The sequence below is a fragment of the Pinus tabuliformis genome, chromosome Q, assembly GCF_031772625.1.
Source record: "Pinus tabuliformis cultivar Carrire ecotype Pingquan chromosome Q, CPIR1, whole genome shotgun sequence".
Lineage (NCBI taxonomy): Eukaryota > Viridiplantae > Streptophyta > Pinopsida > Pinales > Pinaceae > Pinus > Pinus tabuliformis.
Window position 1 is genome coordinate 445,073,630 of NC_142296.1, and position 21,560 is coordinate 445,095,189.

General features: G+C 37.9%; 1 protein-coding gene across 2 annotated transcripts in view; it reads left to right on the top strand.

Moving 5' to 3' along the window:
• Positions 1 to 12,088, top strand: part of SAR1 (SUPPRESSOR OF AUXIN RESISTANCE1) — a 333,388-nt gene extending 321,300 nt beyond the window's left edge. For both annotated transcript variants that reach the window (XM_089384665.1, XM_089384663.1), the window contains exons 24-27: positions 10,522 to 10,629; positions 10,800 to 10,940; positions 11,260 to 11,433; positions 11,595 to 12,088. In XM_089384665.1, the coding sequence (XP_089240791.1) occupies positions 10,522 to 10,629; positions 10,800 to 10,940; positions 11,260 to 11,433; positions 11,595 to 11,636 (465 nt within the window). In that variant the 3' untranslated portion in view covers positions 11,637 to 12,088. The remainder of the gene's footprint in view (positions 1 to 10,521; positions 10,630 to 10,799; positions 10,941 to 11,259; positions 11,434 to 11,594) is intronic.
• Positions 12,089 to 21,560: the final 9,472 nt, after the last annotated feature.

Sequence of the window (21,560 nt, forward strand, 5' to 3'; positions counted from 1 at the left end):
ATAGCATAGAGCTAGAGAGTTTATAGCATACATGATAGATCATAGAAGTGAGAAGTTTATAAGTATAACACATTAAAAAAAAATTCATGGACAGCAGACTCAAATGAGGAATTATCAAGTGCAAATCCTTACCTGGAAATGCAAACTAGCTCCCTTAGCCTCCTGTTGAAGATGGCAACTCCACTGACAGCTACACACTATCTCCAAAATAGCTCCAACTCCAACTCCAAGATGACTACTTCAGCAAAAACTCCACACTCTCCAAGCTCACAAACAAACTCACAAACACTCACAAACACTCCAAATCAGTTGTGTGAGACAAATGAGAGTGAGAGGGGTCTCTTATAGCAAGTGTGAGGGTGTTTTTGGAGGGAAAATACCTTTCCCTCCCCCCCAAAACCCCTAAACCACCCCTAAACCACAAAACTGCTGCGCTTTTTTCATTAATCGGCGGGCTGTCCATAAACCGGCCGGTTTTGACCGGTTAGGGCCAGATTTTGGGCACATGAGGTATGAAACCGGGTTTTTTAGGCCGGTTCGGATCGGCCAGGCCTCCAACCGGTCGGTTAGACCAGTTACTGGTTTTTGTGGCCGGTTTTTAAAACTATGGTTAAGAGGGAGTGTTGAAAAATGTGTAACTAGTTTCGATCTTCATAAGTGTGAAGTGTACTCTTGTAAATAATAAAATGAAAAAGAAATTATTATTATTAGAGCATGGGTTTCATGCTCAAGTTCTTTTATTTGATAGGTCAAGCACCCATTGAGTGCTTCTAGGGTTTGTCCTAGGTTTAAAGAGTCATTGTCATATACTGAAGACCCTATGTGCACATTGTATCTTGTAAAGAAATACCTCCAAGATCAAGTCGGCCTACATGAAGAGCCACGATCCCCCTTGGAAGAGCCTATATATAGAGAGGAACTCAGCTTCCATTAGACACACTCTCTCATCTCATTCTCTATGCGCAGAAGAAGAAGAAAGAAGGTCGAAGAAAGAGGAACAAAGAGGAAGTCAAAGAAGTCAAAGTGATTGGGTTAGTTCTCTCTCTCTTATGAAGGTCGAAGTTAGGGTTTCTGCATTTATGCCATCTCGAGTTTGATCTTGGGAGACGAAGAGGAGGGAAGGCAAGCGAAGGTCTCTTAGGGTGTCTCATTAGCCCTAAGACTCAAGGAAAGGCAAGCGAAAGAAGGAGAAGGCTATTTGAGGGAGATCAAAGTCTCCAAGAGAAGCAACAACAGTTGCCGGGAGATAGAATAGATAGAATTTTGGATCTACAGTAGGAGGTCGAAGTTAGTGTAGCAAGAGGCCGAATTTATCTTGATCTTGGAGGGTATTTGTCTGAGTCTCTAGGTCATGGTATTTGTCAATTGAAAGATCTATAAGAAGAGAAGAGATTTAAGGGTTTTCTGCTCAAGAGGAGGGGTTTTGGCCCTGGTTTGCAGCCTATATACTGTGTCACTGTTCTTATTGTTTTGGTAGTTGTTTGATGTATCTCACACTATAATAATAAGGAACAAAGCTAATAAGGAAAAGGTAACACAAACAATTATCAAGTTAAAGAGAATTAACATACTTACTGCCCTATTGAATTCTCAACAAGATCAAGACAAAGACCTCCTCCAATCCACCAAGTCAGCCTTCCAAGATGATTAGCCAAACTCTAAAAGTCAACTCAAGTCAAACTGCATCAATACTGCATTAGTCACAAAATTTCAGCTCCCTACGTCAAGAATTTTGGCCTTACTATAGGTCTGCAACTTAAGCCTTCTTGCAACTTCAGATCCTCGCACATGTGAGCCAGAAACAAGAGAAAACGCCCTTTCTTTCTTTGTTAGAGTTTCTTCCTTCTTTGCTAGGGTTTCTTTGTCCCTTTTCAAGCTTTGTCACTTATTTTCCTTGTCTTCACACCTTCTTAGAATTGCAAATCAAACTTCTTGAGAGGATGCTCTAATAGGTCGAGTTGCACTACTATTTATAATGGTTGTAGTTCCCTTAGTGAGGTCAACTTGATGAAGGGAAGGCCGACTTGGTGGAGGAGAGTTTACATGACTAATTACATAAAATACATTTTGTTTCTTTGACACAATAAGCCCAAGAAGGTTCTATTACATGTTGACATGGATAATGACTCATGACAGAAATCCTAGAAGCACTCAATGGGTGCTTTGACCTAGAAACAAAATAAATAGAGCATGAAACCCATGCTTATAAATAAAATTTTCTTTTACAACAAATTTTCTTTTTCCTTCTTTTGACAAATACATTACATCATGACTCGAATACAATTATGTGTTGATTTGTGGTAGCATTGGATGTGCTCTAGCCATGAAAATTGGTGGAGAGGCTAAGGCACATAAGATCTCCAAGACCCAGAAATGGTTTGGGGAAATTCCACCCGGTTGCAGAGATATTAAAATAATTAATATTTTTAATGGGGTTCCTAAGTCTAAACATAGGAAAATTAAAATATTAATGGGTATTAATATAAAGCTGGGTGAGAATGTTCTAAATGACATGGGTCAAGCCAAATCTAATCTTAGCCGTTGATTAGGGACTTAATCTCGGTCGTTGAAGACTCAACAGGAAAAGTATAAGAGGAGGCTTGAGGGTCAGTTGGAGAGACACCAAATTGATCAGTCAGTTCGATTTTCTGGAGCTGGGTTTTGCTGAAAGAATCGAGCTAGTGATCTGTTGCAGCAAGGAGCAATTCGGCACGAGGCTGAGAATACATAGCAAAGAGGCAAAGATAATGCCAAAGAGACAACGCATAGCCTGGAGAGGCTGACGCAGAGGCAGCTGGGAGCTATGCAGAGGCTGAAGAGGCTAGTGTGGGTGATGTAGAGGGTTTGAGAGGTGATGCTGAGGCTTCAGTAGCTACGCAGAGGCTAGAAAAGCTGACGCAGGGCCAAGAGGTAGCGCCGAGAGATTTTCGTGGGACAGACTGGGTGTTGGTGAGCTGAGAGGGTGATGCAGTCCCTATCAGAGTGATGCAGAGCAGTGGAAGCTGCCATAGTTGCTATGGGATCGTTCATTTGGTGACTGATCAACCGAAATATCTGTCTCCGAGGAGTGGTACTTCTGTCGAGGGCATTCTCTATTGGGTGAGCCATTTTTGGTACCCTAGTTGTATTCAAAAATTGCATAATAGTAAAACCATCATATTTGTTGCACCGATTTTCCCATACTGAGTTTTTCTAGGGACGATTGTCCAAAAATAACGGTGTCCCTTGTGCGTTTGTCTCAGTTATTCCAGTTGTTGATCTGTATATGAGTTAAGGCTGCATTTGTGTTTATTTTCAGTATTTATATTTATAAATAACTTGTTAATGAAAAGAACAAGTAGGATAAAATAAACCAAATAATGCAGTAGGGATTTCTAATATGTCAGACTTAGAAATTTCAACATTATGAAGGTTGATACTAGTTACATTTCTCAACACTCCCTCTTAACTAGGGAGGTATTCATAATTATTCAATCGGTACAAGGTTGACCTCAATTTGAAATGTTCCAAGAAGAGTTTAGTAACATACACAATGCTAGGGATAGCCTAACTGCCAAAGTATCCAACAAAAAAAGATCCAATTGTCAATGAAACTATTTCAAGGATCCATCAAATTAAGGATCCTAGTGTCATTTCCAAGACATTAATACAAGGATCTAAGACATTGTCAAGGACTAAGATGTCACCAAGGCAACATGTCACTATAGGTACCATCAAGTGAAAGCCCTAGTATAATTATAGATACCATCCAAGCCTCTATGCCCTGACACCAGCCCTTAGGGATCTAGGTATCTCAACAAGGTCAAACACAACAATGAAACTCTACATGACCAAGATACCCTCCCACATTGGGATCCAAACATTATCAAGGCCAAACAACTGAGATCTCCATAGAAGCTTCCTTCTCCAATCTTCTTCAGCAACACCAAGCTCAGCTTCAACACTTCTTCAAAACATCCAAGCTTGTTCATTACACATCAATATCATCTACCGGCAGTGCTTTAGCTATTCTCTGATCTCAATCATCCTCATGGCCTTCACATCATGTTATCAACTATGGAGAAGATTCACTTTCCTTTATACAAGCTTCTTCTCAACTAGGGGACAAGTCCATCAACAACTTTATTCTTTCAGCCATACAAGCTCTTTCTTTTGCATCATCATATCATCAGAGAATTTTGACCTTCCAAAACTTCATCATCATTCTTTATCTTCATATAGTAACAAGGTCATCTTATTAATCATTAATGTAAACTTCAATGTCTTTGGGGTTCTTACAACTCCCTCTTTTCATCATGCTCATCATCATCATTAGGTCATCATCAAGTATGAGGTAGGTAAGCATCTTCAACATCTTGAAGACTATGTACCTGCAAATCTTCGACAACAAGTATAACCAAGCACAAATATACAAGAGCATGAAGTTAACAATATAGGGTTAACATGTCATCACAATGGGAGCATCCAAGTTTATCAAAGCTTTGAATAAGAAGTCAAACTTTTAGATATCCAAAACCTAAACTTGGTTAGGTTTACAATCAACAAGGTTACACCTTTCATACCCTAGACTCTTACAACAAACTCTATTATGGTTTTGTCACAAACCCTAGATTCCATCATCAAAACTAAACCTTAGATATCAACAACTAGATCAAGTTAGGATTTCAATCATAGCAAAAGCATTTTACATCTAGGGTTTCATTATCATACCCTAGAATCTTATATCAATCTCTACTAGGGTTTTGTCATTAAACCTTAGATACAAACATCAAAACTTTAACAACTTGACCAAGCTAGGGTTTCAATCATATAGAAGCATATATACCTAGGGTCTCATTCCTAGGATCTTACATTAACTATTACAAGGGTTTTGTTATAAACCCTAATTCATCAAACCCTAAAAAGCTAGGGTTTCATCAACAAACCCAAAACATAAAAAGGCTAGGGTTTTTATAGTGAACCCTAAAGGTTAGGGTTTTATCAAAATAGCAAAAGATAGTAAGACAAGGGTTGATTTAATCTAGGGATCAACCACCCTAATATTATGGGAATTTTTCATGATTTTATAGCAAAAACTCTAGACATGAGAGAGTTAGTAATATAACGCAATCCTTTTAAAGAAAAAATGATCGTACCTTCTTATATGAAGAAGACCTGCTACAACTCTTTATACATACCTTGAGTTGCTTCTTTCACAAACCTTGTAGGTTTTCCTATTAAAGACTCCCACAACTTCTTACAAGTCTCCCTTTGAAGACTCCCTCTAAATCTAGTTACAATCCTTATTCTTTAGAATATACCTGTAAGCTTAGTCCTTCCAAGGAAAATACAAGAGAAAGGATAATAATCAAGCAATAAGGATATATATATATATATATATATATATATATATATATATATATATATATATATGTATGTATGTATATATGTATGTATATATATACATATGTATGTATATATAACATACATATGTATATATATATATATATATATATATATATATATATATATATATGAAATAAAAAATAATACTTATCTTTTCTGAGAAGGTGGAAGCTCCCTTTGGAAGGGCTCCCTCTCACCATGAAGTATCAACATCCTTATTTCTATATGTACCTGCAACATTCACTGACAAGTACTACCAAAAAGTATACAAGTACAAGAGTATGATTACAAACTAGGGATTTCAGATCCAAACCCTAGAACCAAAAATGAGATTTTAAAACCCTAATCTAATAAGGATTAGACAACTATATGGATAAAGACAATTATGCTTACCTCAAGGACTACTTACCTTAGTCCTCCATGATCACAATAAGTCCGCTACAATGGTTTCTTCAAGATGCCATGTTAAGATGCTCTTTCTTAAGTTGATTACCTTCTACTTCTTTAATGTATGTTGCCACAGATCTTCAACTAGACTTCTATAATTGTTTCTTCAAAGATTGTGGATTTTCATTTTCTTTCACTGTGCCATTACTAAGTGATTGTTGTAAGTCTTAATAATGACTGGTATAGGTCTGTGACTGTGTTTCTTTGACTAAGGCTTTTGACACTCACTGAAAGATACCTAATACGCTTTTCAAATACTAATACTTCTTGCTTGATTGAGGTCGGATTCTAGGCCACAATTAGGTCTTGACCTTACTTACATTAATATGCACAGTACCTTATACTATTCAGATCTCTAATATATTGTCAAGACACTTTAAAACTTTGGATTTCTTCATAGGATTGGAAATGATGTCAAACGATGGCACCTTTCCTCTTTTCGGCCCAAGTCTGCAGTCTAATCAATGTAATGCAATATGCTTTGGATGAATTGAAGTTATTGTCATAATATTTTTTATGTCATAGATATGTTTGTCAATGTCTTCCTTACTTGAAATAGGTTTTCTTCTTCAAAGTAGCTTATAGTAGATCAACTAGTATGCGACTTTCTTCAATGGATCTTCAAAATTCAAATAATGGGACTAATCTTACTTGAATCCTTATGAGAGCAATTGACCTTCAAGCTTCCTTTTTCCTTCTTCTTCACCTTTGCTCTGATACCATGTTAGAAAATCAGAAAGGAAGAAAGGCTTTCTTATCTTGATAGTTGCATGTTATTTCTTTGAATTCTTGTTATCTTCTTTTATATCTTCTTATCGTCAAGCAGCTACCAAAAACATAGGTACATGAAGATGAACACAACAAAGACACATGATGTAGGCTCTTAGCCAACGCAAAACCCTTATTCTAGGGGAAAACCCAAAAAGTGATCTTATCTTCCATTAGAACCAAATCAAATGAGACAACCAATACTATTAGACCAAGACAAAGACCTCCTCCAATCCACCAAGTCAACCTCCCAAGATGATTAGCCAAACTCCAATAGTCAACTCAAGTCAAACTGCATCAATACTGCATTAGTCACAAAATTTTGGCTTTCCGCATCAAGAATTTCAACCTTACTATAGCTCTGCAACTTTGGCCTTCGTGCAACTTCAGATCCTCACACATGTGAGCTGGAAACAAGAGAAAAATGTCGTTTCTTTCTTTGCTAGAGTTTCTTCCTTCTTCGCTAGGGTTTCTTTGTCCCTTTTCAAGCCTTGTCACTTCTTTTTCTTGTCTTTGCACTTTCTTAGAGTTGTAGATCGAACTTCTTGAGAGGATGCTCCAATAGGTTGAGTTGCACTGCTATTTATAGTGGTTGTAGTTCTCTGAGTGAGGCCAACTTAATGAAGGGCAAGCCAACTTGGTGGAGGAGGTATTACATGACCAATTACATAAAATAGATTTTGTTTCTTTGACACAATAAGCCCAAGAAGGGTCTATTACTTGATGACATGGATTATGCTCATGACACAAATCCTAGAAGCACTCAGGGGGCGCTTTGACCTAGAAAAGAATAAATAGAGCATGAAACCCATGCTTATAAATAATTTTTTCTTTTACAATAACGTTTCTTTTTCTTTCTTTTGACAAATACATTACATCACGACTCAAATACAATACTGAAGACTAATACTAGTTACATTTCTGAACACCAAGAGCCTTCAAAAAATGATGGCTCTTTTAGGATCTTGATGATCCATTTTAGCTAAATGATTGCCTCTAACATAATGTTGACAATGTATTGATGAACATTATGCAAAATGGTCCCAAGCTTCACATTCTTGAAAGACTAGCTGATTCCTACAAAGCAAATTATAGTGGACTCTAAATATGCTATTATCACATGATTCTATTGATGCCATGCATTTGTGAATCCAAGATTCTTCTAGAGAAAACAGCAATGCACGCTTTCTCTTTTAATCACCAATGAATTTGTTAGCATTAATTCCTTCAGGGTTCTTACAGTTCCCCCCTTCCACCATGCTTATTAGTTTCTAGTCAGCGAGCACGAGTGTTGCTTTGATTTGTTATTTCATCCTTCTTACTTTGCTTCCTTTATGTACTTGTGTTTTTCACCAACAAGTACAAGAAGCAAAATATACAAAAATACAAGCATGATGTCAATTTTGTCAATCTAGGGTTTCCTTGGTTTCTCAGGGGGTGGACTTCTAGGGTTTTAATTACAAACCCTATACTTCTTAATCTAACCCTTATTAGAGTTTTGGAAACATCAGCCCTAGGGTTTTGACCTAGGTTTCATTTTCTTTCAATCCTTGTGAGGATTTTACCACAAACCCTAGATTCTTCTTACAAGTCCTAGATGTCAAGAGCTAGGGATTCTATGAGGGAACAAATAGTCATGGTTTTTCAAACTAAGGGGTTTCAAATCTTCACAAATTTTCGAGCCCTAGCAATTTCATAGTCATCAAGACCTACTTTAAAAATTAAAACCATAGAGACCCTCTAGCAAAGCCTTACAAGTGAACATACAATACATAGAGATCATACGTACCTTACCGCAGCCTTACCTTATCCTTTCTTGCAAAGGATTTGTCTCCAGTTGATTTTACTTGAAAGAGACTGCTTCCCAAGAATACAGTCTTGATCTCATAGTTGTACTTGTGCTTCCTTCAGAACTGCACTGCCTTCAAAAGGAGCTTCCAAAGATGTCAAGACCAGATGCTCTTCTCAAGGTGACCAACTGTTGTTTCTCTTGAATTCTGGTTAGGATATATTGAAGATGATTGCTATAGGTCCTCAAACAAGCTGTGTATGGGATACAACAATCCTTCCTTACTTTGCTGTCCTTGATGATAGATCTGGAATCAAGCTTATGCTATTACTCTGCAACTTTGGCCCATTGGTTAGGGCTTACCACAGTCACTGTAAAAGAACTTTTGAGACTAGGCTTAAAATGCCTCTCCAACCTGCGGTCTTATACCCTCTTCAAGGTGACTTCTTTGCTGGCATTAAGAACTGGTTTTAGACCTTTGTAGGCCTTTCAAACACAAGAATACAGTACTTGCTTTTCTTGACAAGGGAGACAGATCCTGCAGCCTAGGCTAGGCTTCTTCTTGGGCTGCTTGAAGAGTGATTTTTGGCTTCTTTCAATATTTCAGAACCCTTGGCCTAGAATGCTTTGAATTGAGGCCTTGACATTGTTGTTCTAGCTTATAGATTAGCTCTTCAAACAGCTCTCGGTGCCTTTGAATTAGTTCTGAAACCTTCGGTCTAGTTTACAGTGGTATTTAAGAGCCCAAACTTGCCTTTGATCCCACGTTCAGCCTTCTGCTCTTACTCGGCCTTGTACTGGAACAATTTGGCCTTCAAACAATTTCATTTTCTCGACATTGGAGACCTTCTACAGTGATCTTCTAGCTTAGATCATGACCTCATCTCTGATTCCATATTGGAGAATTGATTAGGGCAGCATTAGGGCAACTTTTAATTTGATTTATCCTTATTTGACAGTTATTTGTGATATTAGGTTCTTCTTCTTCTCTGATTGTACTTATTTTCTAATCATCAAATAAATGCCAAAACAATGAAGATCATAACCATACAAAGATGAACACAAGATATAGGCTTCAAGCCAGGGCAACACCCAGAAATAACTTCTCTTCTTATAGAATCAATTCAAAGGAGACTTCCAAGACCAAAAACCAAGACCTGAGATTACCACCAAGGACCAAGCCAGCCATCCAAAAACTTTTTTTGCAATGCAAAACAGGATCTCCAATGTCAGCGAATCAATTTCTCTTCACAATTAGGTTTTTCTAACTTTTAGATCTCACAAACAAGTCTGCAACACCTTCCTGCAATTTCGGACCTATTGCATGCCCATAAACCCTAGGCCTCTCACATGTGTGAGCCATCCCAAGCAGAATTTCAGAGATCCAAACTTTCTAGGGCTCATCTTCTTCTTTGCTAGACTTCTTCTTAGCCTTTTAAGGCTTTCACATCCTTCTTCCAACTGCAGATCGAATACAACGAATGTATGCTTGATGTGTGTATCAAATAGGTCAAAGATCCACCTTTTTATAGCCTTCCAAGAGGCTCCATTAGCCCTCTCTAGGCTGACTTCAGTTTGGCTGGTTGACTTGGTCTTGGGAGCCTTCTAGACACTTTTATATTCAAAATAGTTTTTCTTTTCTTGATACGAATGTCCGAATGGGTCTTTTAAAATATGACAAGGACACTTTGACTCATGTAAACCCTAGGAGCATTAATGAATGCTTGATCTAGTGACAAATAACTTGAGCATGAAACCCATGCTTTGCAAAATTACTTTTCTTTTGACCATTACATATTTTTCTTTTTTCATTTGATAGATACATACGAATTACATCATGACATGAGTCCAATGACAATTATGAAGACCGAAATTATTTACGTTTTCCAACAAAGCACAGGTGAGAAGACCGTTACACCAGCAAGCATAATCATCCAACCAACAAGAAATCTGACAAACATCTTTGTTGGTTGTAAATATTATTCTTCGTTGTTTGAGTTTCAGTACAAATTATCTACAACATAAGGTTCACTGCCAGTAGTGTTAAAAAATCATTTTAGGTTATTTTAATTTCTCAGTTATCAATATGCATTTTGTTACATGAGACATCTGGTTTTCTGTTTTCAATGCAGGAAAAATACAAAGGATTACATAGCCGACTTCCAGTTGTTGCTGCTGAAACTCTGCTATGTACAGACCCTCAAATTGAGCTACCATTGTGGCTAGTGGACATGTTCAAGGCATGCAACTTATTTCCAGAAATAAAATTTACAATGTTTGTTAGTTTTGTTTCATTGTCCCTCTTCATAATTTTACAACTCAAATAACGGATCTTTAAAACTGTAGAATATTTTTATGGCAATGTCTTCTAATCTAGTCTGTCTAATTCTTTCCACATTTCTTTGCAAAGGGTGCAAGGAAAGCAACTGCTTGGGGAATGGCTGGTCAAGAGTCAGACCCTGCAGCGTTGTTCCGACTATATATAGAGTATGGCAGATTCTCAGATGCGACTCATCTATTGCTCGAGTACTTGGAAGCATGGGCATCTCTGGTATATTCCATTTGGTTTTTGCTTCAGTTTCCTGTTTTCATTGGAAGGGCAGAAAATTTTCATAAACGTAGACAACTAGTGGCTTTATTTGGTAACCTAAGCATAATGTTGATACTAAAAAATGATGGGTTCACAGGGGTTTATTGAACTGGTATGCTGTGAATCTTTGGATTTGGTGCAATTTTCATGTGGACTGTATTTGGTCTTTACCGTCTTTGCACAGGGTCTGTTTGTGATTATACTTGTGAATTCCAAAGATTTCAGCTGGACAGATAAGGTGATTTTAATGGGACGGTGTTTTTTTCTGGCTGTTTTGCAGAGGCCTGCTGATATCATCAAGCGTAAAAAAATGTCTGCAGTGTGGTTTCCATACACGTCAGTTGAACGTCTATATGGCCTTCTGTCTGAGATGAGAAACTCTGGGCAAATGATTGACCAGTGCGACAAACTCCAGAAATTATTGCATTTTGCTATGTTGCGTCACTTGAAACAGGTTATTGAATATATACTCTCATTGTGCAATGCTTCAAATATAACTGTAAATGTTATTTATTGTATTGAGAACAATTCCCAAAAGTGTTCTTTGGTTTCAGAACAATTTTCATAATTATTATTTTAAAGTGGAAAGTTAGTAATCTTTGTTATGGCCTGCAGATGAAAGTGGATTCAGATGATGTAAAATCTTCTTCTCTATAATATATTTATTGCAAATATGTCTATGCTGGTGATGCCCTTCCAACATTTTGAAGATGCATTGCATGAAGCTAGTGTCATGAAAATAGCATCAGATGGAACTGCAGGTGGTTTCGGCTGTTACTAGACGTTGAGAACAGCAGAACATTCTGTCAGAGGCTACAGTGAAATCTGCTCTTGCTTACAAAGGCCACGAGCTGGTAATATTGAGGCACTTTGTACTATTGTGATCTGGAGATTACAAAATATGACAACATTTTCGAGTTAGTCATTAGTTACAATGTATATTTCAAGTTACACGGAAATATGTGTCCACAAGGATATGCTACATTTAAGGGTTTCCACACTTAACTCGGCATGAGACAATTTTGTGAAGTGTAGGACACAATTTTTGTCAGAGTTTGTTCACTGTGCAATGATTTCAATCTAGAGATGAATTATATATTAGAATACAATTCGATTTAAAATAGTAAAAGCCTTATATTTTTACAAGAATAATCTTTCATTGAATACTAAGAATCTGATGGACCATGTCCTGCAGAATAGCTTAATAACATGCATATGTAGTTAAAGATAATTGCATATGCAATTGAATATAAAATCAAGTTCACAGTTCACAGCTTAATGGTAAACCGATTACTTAGAAGGGGAGTGTGTAAAGTTGTAAACTGAGTCCTTGAATTTGACAATTTCGAAATTTCAGTACATTTCCGTTGGAGCTCTTTATATTTCTTTTTATTTTCCATTTTTTATCATAATGTATCAAACCGATAGGGGTAATAGGTTTTCCTCTCTGTTTGAGCAGGATGTACTGTTACTGTACTGTAAAACTTAGAAAAGAGCTTTTGTATATATCAGGCATTTTTGTATCTAACTATGCTACAGCTGATCTTGTGTCATTGTCATTGGATCCAGCCACCTTGCTAATTAGAAATTAGGAAATTTTTGGACAGCGAACAGCTAGTAGCCCTACACATTAGCTTGATGATGATGATATGCCAGCTCATCCACCATCTGCACCAATCACTACTGTTGATTTTTACTTGGGCAAATCTTAGAACAATTTATTTATACAGATAACACAATCATTATTAGCATGAAAGTTTTTTCATCATGAAGAAGTAACAAGAAATTCATTCATAAAGCATGAAAGAGCAGAAGATAAACCATGAAACCATGAGATAAGAGAGACGGAAATTAGACCCGAGGCCAGGACTAAACCCACAAAGGAAAAACCCATAAAATTCTTCCTTATGAGAGAGAGAGAGAGAGTTCATAGCACATCAATACATCAGATGCAGCATCAATAGAATAGCCAAACCAATATCCAACAGCGAGAAGTAATCCCAAAACCCTCCTGAAATTCCCTGGATCAAAGAGATACAAGACAAATTCTATGTATACAAATGAGGAGACCTCTCCTTTATATAGACTTCCAATGGGGGTCAAATGGGTGCCTTATTGGGGCCCAACCGACCTAAGCAAATGGGATGACTGACTTGAATGTTTAGGAGGGAAATATAAAATTAAATTTGCAATTTTAATTTCCTTTTCTTTCTTTAATTTTCATTTATGGAAACATCGACCATGGCTACAATTTTCAACAACCACATCTCTCACCATTTGACATTCTTATTGGACAAAGGTGGGCTACCACTCAATAGGTACTTTGATCATTTTGCAATCAGGTGCTTTTACTTAATGTTTTGTGCATTTAGTATGGATAAAGGGGTGATCTAATGATTGTTTGATCTTGACTAATAATATGTTCTCTCACCTTACCGGGGGGGTTCTTTTTTAGCCCTAGTCTAGTGAGACCTCCCTTAAGGTCCTAGGGTTATAGGCAAGGCACTACTTAGAAGACATCGATGGAAATAGTGTGTTTATTCTCCCTTCACCATACTTCACACTTTCAATCTCACGTTATAAGCCCTTGAATACTATCTCCATTCTTCGGGTTCAACTTATCATTGGTTCATTGGGTGTTGGCACTGTCTTATCAACATCCTTGAGTAGGGCCGAAAAACATTGCTCTGGAGGTGGATGCAACTAAAAGAATGGAAAAGCATAATATGGCCATGATGAAAGAAAAGGAAAGTCAACATGCAAAATATGACTAGGACATAAGTTAGCGCATGGGAAAAAGCCTAGCATAAGCCTCATCTCCTCATTAACCATCATCTAGTTCCCGAGAACTTGATGCTCCATCTTATTAAAGAAACCCTTTCATGTCCCAAACCTGATGTGCGATAAACATTCTCAACTTAAAGGGTAAATTAAATGCTATACCATAAACAACAAGCTTTGATCCTTGAGTAACTCATGTACTCATGATTGATCCTTTCATTACATCTATACACTCATGATGTAGACTCCCATTCATTGGTCTCTCGACCATGGTGCTCGGCCATGAAGTCTTACCCCTCCATTGCCACTTATACCAACACTTACAATTGAAGGGTTAACCTTGGAAATACCACCTCCCCTTGGGGGCTAGAAACACTTAATAGGGTTGATTACTTAGCCATTCCTACAAAGGTAGAGAACACCTTTATGTGACTTGGTTTAGTTAAATATTTGAAGGAGATCCCAGTTTGAAGTATTAATATGCCCCTGTCACTTAAATATGGTCCACTTGGATGCATTTGTGATCTTAGTCTCTAATCAATGGTTGCTTTCACTTGAGCTTAAGTTGGTTTCGCCAGGTGGTCCCGATCAGTAGAGGCTTTGAGGGCTCCATATTTTACATGATGCCCAGACCATATAGTACATTCTAGAGAGCATGATGACTTAGCAAATGTAGCATTACCCACTTGCGGCGAAGTGTTGGGTCTTTTGATGACTAAAGCAGTTGAGATACATCCCAAAGCACCCCAAGAGCTAGAACACAAGGTTTCTCTCACCTGGCATTAATGATTCTTGATGATGTACCAATGGACTTAGCATGCTCCCAAGTTGGCCATGACACTACTTGATGAACATGCCATGATATAGGGCCTAGATGAGGATGGCCATCCTTAGTATGATTGAGGAGGGCTTGTTGCACTTGATGGAATCCTCAAACTAGAGTGGGGATACACCGTGTTTTTCATATGATACCCATGGAGATGGCATGTGGCACCCACATCTATATTATGGACCCTTGGAGCTACTTTGATGCATGATTTGGGGACATTCCTCAAATGGAGGATGATCATGATGCCTGGAAGCATTTTCAACATTGTCTTTGCCTTATTGGAGCATTTGAAGCCCAAAAAGGGGCATGACATCAGCGCATTCTTAGGGCTACAACTCACATGTGTAGGCATACATCAACTTATTATGTTGTAAAGCTAGTGGGTTGGCTTGTAACCCAAATTTACATTTTGCCCACTCAAAAATCAAACTTGTGTAGGTGCTTTTAGTTTAAAATTAAGAGAGGTAGACCTCGTATCAAGAGAGTCACCTCATTCATTTGTTAATCATCACTTATGGAGAACTAACCCTCTCTTTGAGATTTCGACCTAGCCTTCTTTACTTCATAACTTTGTGGAGATGTGATCTTTTGTAGATATTTGGCTTTTGGAAACTAGTGCTTGTTGTGGAGACGTCATTTTGGGATATACAAGAGTTGCTCTTGGATATCTTGTGAGTACCTTTTATTGAATATATTTCATTATTATTGCATCTTATGAATTTTGCTAGGTTTTCTATGTTCCATATCTAAATGCTTATGTTTATATGAAATACTTGGTGAAAATTTGCACGTTTTAATTTGTATATTTGGACTTCCATAGGAAAACTCCTATAGAGTTTTTCTCTAGTAAATTTACCCCCTCATATGGTTTGCAAGTAAAAACCTAGGGTTTTCCCCCTTAGTCCCTTTAATACTTTGATATTTCCATGGTTAAATTTCCTAAGACTCCATCTTCCACATATATAGAAGGCATTGGCATCCATATTGATGGTAAAAAATCACAAAACTACAAGTTTTTTTGTCTCCTAAAATTTGGGCCTTAAGGCAAGTCACTAAGGTTAGGGTTTAAGGCCAAATTCAATTAGGGCATGAGCATTGCGCTGATTAGAGGTTGTTCAACCTTATTGATTCCTAAAAAATCAAAATCTAGCAATTTGCATGGTTGAAAGTCCTTCCCTAGGGTTGACATTATCAACCCTAAGGAATTATAGGATTGGAAAAACCCTAATTTTGCATTAAGGTCTCAACTTACAGTAATTTGAAGGTTTGTGGCTCTTGTTGTTGATCATACCATTAAAGTGAACTTTTTATTTCCTCTTGTATGCCTAGTTGTGCTACTTTTGAGTCATACATTAGAAACCCTAGGCTACAAGTCCTGCTTTATAAGCCTTTTCATAGGCATGCCATAGTATTGAGCCTTGTTCCTAGCTGATTGAAATGTCACACTTGCACCTTTGGCATAGAATATCCTTTAGGTGACCTATACTAAGAAGTCTTTGGTGTGGTGAAATTCCACTAAAGAGCAAGAGGTGGAGCATTGAGGTTATAGTGGCAACCGTCTCATGGTTGTCTTTGAGTCTGGGTTTTGTTTTGTGAGACATCTCACAAGACTTGCTAGATTTTGAGGCACCATGTATTATTGGAAATTAAATGAGATCACATTTGTATGGCTTATTAACCAAGTATGCTTCTAGGATATGTAGGAACTATGTTAGGATGCATAGTATGTTTCTAGGATATGTAGGAACTATGTTAGGGTGCATATAAGATCTTAAAATGGGAGTAAACATGGAATAGTGTTCAATTATTATGATGGAATAAACTACACAACGAGGAAGCTAGTGCAATTAGTTTTTTTAATATTTTCCAACAAATTTGATGGTAGAGGTGACAATAACTTGATTATAATATGGTGTTTTAAAATTCAAAATAAAAATGCAAAACTAGTTAATAAAACTGTCATGTTTCTTGAATTGTAAAATAAAATATGAAAATAAGAATTTGGACATGTTGCTCAATTATTCTCATGTATAATTGGTTGGAAATACTAAGGGGGGGTGAATTAGTGTTTTCTACAATACTAGAGTTCTAAATAAATATAAAGAAAAATATTTTATACAATACTAGAGTTCTAAATAAATATAAAGAAAAGTAAACTATAAAAGTAGTAAAAATAAGTAAAGTTAACAAAAAGTAAAATAAAATAAGAAATCGTTAAATGAAGAGAACTATAAAAATGGTAAAAATAAGTAAAATTATCAAAAAGTAAAAAAGAATAAAATAAGAAAGAATTAAATTAAGTAAAACCTAAAATAAATAAATAAAAGTTGCATGTTGACACATGGAATGTGTTCATGCAGTCCCCTTTCCATTGTTTGATCTATTTAATAGATGAAAATGAAGATGAGATTAATCATTCCTTCCTCATTCTTTGGGGAAAAAATGTGGTGAGACAAAGGATTTCCTGGCAGTAGTACATTGATTGAGGGCTCGGGGGTAGCCAGTGGTAAAAAGATTGTATGCAGTTGGGCCTATGGTTGGGTGCAAAGTCATCTGCAAAATTTTGTTGCGGTTAGCGAAATTCAAATAGTATTCAACTCCAAAATTACAAGTAAGAAATATCATCGCTACAGGTAAGTTTTCTTTGCTTCTATTCCTCAAAAATTCTATGTTAATTAGTTGAATAGAGGTGTGTTGATTGTAAATCACATAATTGATTTAATTAGTTGCATGTTTTAATTTCGGGGTTGTTATAGAAACCAGATGTACTTCTCAAGTATTTGCATCCTACATTAAAATAAATTCTACTACAGTTATCACATAATAACATAAAAAATAACAACATTGACATAGTTATTTTTGGACAATTGTCCCTAGAAAAACCCAATGCGGGAAAACCGGTACAGCAGATTGTGGTTTATTTATTATTCTTCAGCAACAATCTCTTTACAAGGAATGATTTTGCAGTACATAGAGAAACCTTCAAGAAAACACCTGAGATAATTTTCCTCCTCAACTAGGAGAAATTCTGACACCCCAGAGACCCTCTAACCTTCACTACATCACCCCTGCATCCTCTGCGTGAGGACTGCGTCATCTGGGTGAGAACTGCATCCCTGCCTGCGCTATCTCTCAAAGCTCTCCGTCTGCGCTCTCTCTGAGGCACTGCGTCACCTCCTCCTCAGTTGCTGACTGATGTTGAAACCCTCATCTTCCTTCAACGCGCAACTCTCCCTCTAAAATCGAACTCTTTCTTCTTGAGAATTGATTTCTCTCGGGTCACTGAATATTTTCCCGATGTGTCTCCAAATGACTTTCAAGTCTTCTCTTATACTTTTCCTGTTGATGGATCAATGGCCGAGATTAAGTCCCTAATCAACGACTAAGATTAAAGAAGACTTGATTCTCGTCTCTTAGATGCTTCTCACCCATATCTTTATTAATATCCATTAATATTTTTATTTTCCTAAGTTTAGACTTAAGAATCCCATTAAAAATATTAATTATTTTAATAACTCATCATTTGGGTGGGATTTATCTAAACGGTTTCTGGGTCTTGGAGATCTCATGTATTCTAGCTCCTCCACAAAATTTCGGAGCTAGATCACATCCAATGCTACCCAAAATCAACACTCCCTCTTAGCGAGGAATGTGCCCTAGCAGGGCTTCCCAATATAAGCATCACACTGATCCACAACATCCGTCCTCTGCGTTGGTGATGCTCAACCTGCTGCCCTTCATTTACTGCACTACTGCAAGCTGTACTGCTATCCATGACACTGCAACTATCACTGCTACATCTGCACTGTAGCTCCCTATGCTATGTGCTTCTGCTACTGAAATGGATCCTTAACCATCCTCATCTTCTCTCCTAAAATAAACAAACTTTGTTCTTCCTAGAGCCTTGGGGAGAATGTCTTCCACCTGTTCTCCTTTCGAGGTGTACCTCAACTGTACTACCCCTCGTTGGACAGTCTATGATAAAGTGACACTTGCTGTCAATGTGCTTTGACTGATCATGAAAAGCTAGATTCTCAGAGAGCTTGATGTAGCTCTGATTATCACACAAAATATTGGTCGCTTCCATCCTTCTCCTGAATAGATTCACAAGCAATTTCCTAAGCCATATGGCTTCACACGAAGTTGTGCTAGCTGCCATATATTCAGCTTCAGCTGAGCTCAGAGCTACGGATTTCTATTTCCTACTAAACCAGGAGGTCATTCCTAATCCAATGTTGAAATAATGCCCATAGCTACTTTTCTGATCTACTGAACTTCCAGCCCAATCCGCGTCAATGAACCCACTCAGCTTGATGTCATTGCGTTTGGGTGTACATTAGTCCATGCTCGATTGTTCCTTGTCTATATCTAAGAACATGCTTTGCTACTTCCCAGTGTGCCCTCTTTGGTGAATCCACCATGAATTGACTGAGGGTGTTGACATCGTAACAAATGTCTGGCCTGGTATTAACCAGATACATCAGGGACCCTATGAGCTACCTGTACAAGGTGGGATCGACTTATTTATCTTTGGATGCATCAATATTCTTCCAGTTGGTAATCATTGGAGTAGCCATAGGTCTACAGTCCTGCATTCTGAACCTTTTCAAAATCTCTGTAGTGTATATCTCTTGTCCAAGGAAAATCACACCCTTCTGCTGCCAAACTTCCAACCCCAGGAAATAATGCATCTGTCCCAAATCCTTCATGTCGAATTCTGTAGCTAGGTTGTCCTTGCAATCTTTGATGAGCCTAGATGAGCCTGTCAGAAAAATATCATCCACATATAACACCAGGATTAGAGGCTCATTCTCTACAACTATATAGTAGAGGTTAGGATATGCATCACTCTTGACAAATCCCATCTTCTACAAGTAACTATCAATTCGACCGTACCATGCTCTAGGTGCCCGTTTAAGCCCATACAAGGATTTCTTTAACTTGCATACATGATATTTCTTCTCATGTGTCTCAAAACCCTCTGGTTGTTCAATGTATACTTCTTCTATCACCCCGTTCAAGAACATAGTCTTGACATCCATTTGGTGAATCTCCCAGCCCCTCTGTGCTACAAGGGATATCACGGATCTAATAGAGGTATACTTGGCTATTGGGGTGAACGTTTCTTCATAATCTATCCCTTCTTTCTGAGCATACCCCTTAGCCACAAACCTAGCTTTGTATTTTTCCACATTGCCATCTACAACATATTTGACTTTGTAGATCCATCTCGAACCTACAACTAACCTGTCCTCGGGCTTAGGTACCACTTCTCAGACATCATTGACCATTATGGAATTGTATTCCTCCACCATAGCATCTATCCGTACTTGATGCTGAACGAAATCCTAAAAACTAGAGGGTTCTCCAACCTGAGCCACCAAGGCTTGGTATCTATCAGGGCATTTACGCTCCCTTTTCTCGTTCCTGGGCACACCAACGAAGTCCTCTGCATCCCGTAGTATATGTCTAAGTTTTCGGCTCGTTCTTCCATTGGTACTCGGTATATCTAACTGCTCCTCCTCTTCCTGAGACTCCAACTGTTGGGATACCTTTGGAGTTTAATCTTTAGGAGAAATACTGGTGCTGGTTTCTGTTGGTCAAAGTGGTTGGACCAATGGATCATCCTTTGAATTCTCTTTGGAAGGCATTTCTCGAGATTTTCTGAAAGCTTTGTCCTCCATGAAAACTTTGCATCCTCTCGAATTACGATCTTCGTGTTCCCCAGAATACAGACCTTATATGCCTTAGCATTCTTGCTATATCCCACAAGATATCTTTTTTCTGCAGTTTGATCCAATTTCTTCCTCTTTCCTTCAGGTACATGGCAGTATGCCAAACTCCCAAATATCCTGAAATGACTCACCTCAGGGTTCTTACCAGTGAAGACACTCTCCAGAGTAATCTTACCTAATGCCCTGTGAGGAGTCCTGTTTTGAACATGAACTGTGGTGCTACATGCTTATGCCCATAAGAATTTGGGCATATAATGATCATACAACATCGCCCTCGCTACTTCAACAATAGTCATTTTCTTCCTTTCTGCAACTCCATTCTGCTCCGGATTATAGGGAGTTGTCCACTCCCTTCTGATGCCTTCCCTTGCACAAAAATCAGTGAAGTCCTTGTCAATGTATTCTCCACCATTGTCTGAGCGCAACACTTTTATCCTCTTTCCTGTCAGATTCTCAACTAGAGCCTTGAACTCTTTGAATCGACCAAAAACCTCATCCTTGGTTTTTAGAAAGTAGATCCAAGTCTTTCTGGAATGGTCATCAATGAAGGTGACGAAGTATTCAGCACCACTAAGAGCTTTTGTGGACATGGGTTCGCAGATATCTGAGTGTATCAATCCCAGAACACTCTTAGCCCTATTGTTACTCCTGGAATAAGCCGCTTTGGCATACTTTCCTAGTGCGCACCCTCTGCATACATCGTCTCGTTTGGTACTTAACTCTGGAACTCCTGTGACGGTTCTTCCGAGAATTCTTAGAGCCCCATGGTGTAAGTGTCCCATCCTCCTGTGCCATAGTTCATTCAAATATTTTTCCCCATTGCTACCTATCAGTGCCATTGGAGATTCTAGTTGTAACCTATACAACTTGTTACTTCTAACTCCAATTTGAGCCTTCTTTTTCCAACTCGTGTGTTTGAGATATACCTTCTTCCCAATGTAAAAAACATCATAGCCCTTTTTTTGTAGCTAAGATACAGAGAGTAAGTTCATCCCCAATCCTAGCACATGCAACACATTGGTTGCTTGAAGCCGATCCCCTACTTCTATTTGAAAGACTACAATACCTCTTCCTACGGGGGTACATTTTGACTTATTTCCTATGGTGATTTGGAAGTTTATCTGTTCTTCTTGATAATTCGAAAAACATTCTCGTATTCATGTCATCTGCGCATAAGCTCCACTATCAATATACCAAACCTCAGAGGAGGCAAAACTTGCTAAGCAAGTGACTTCT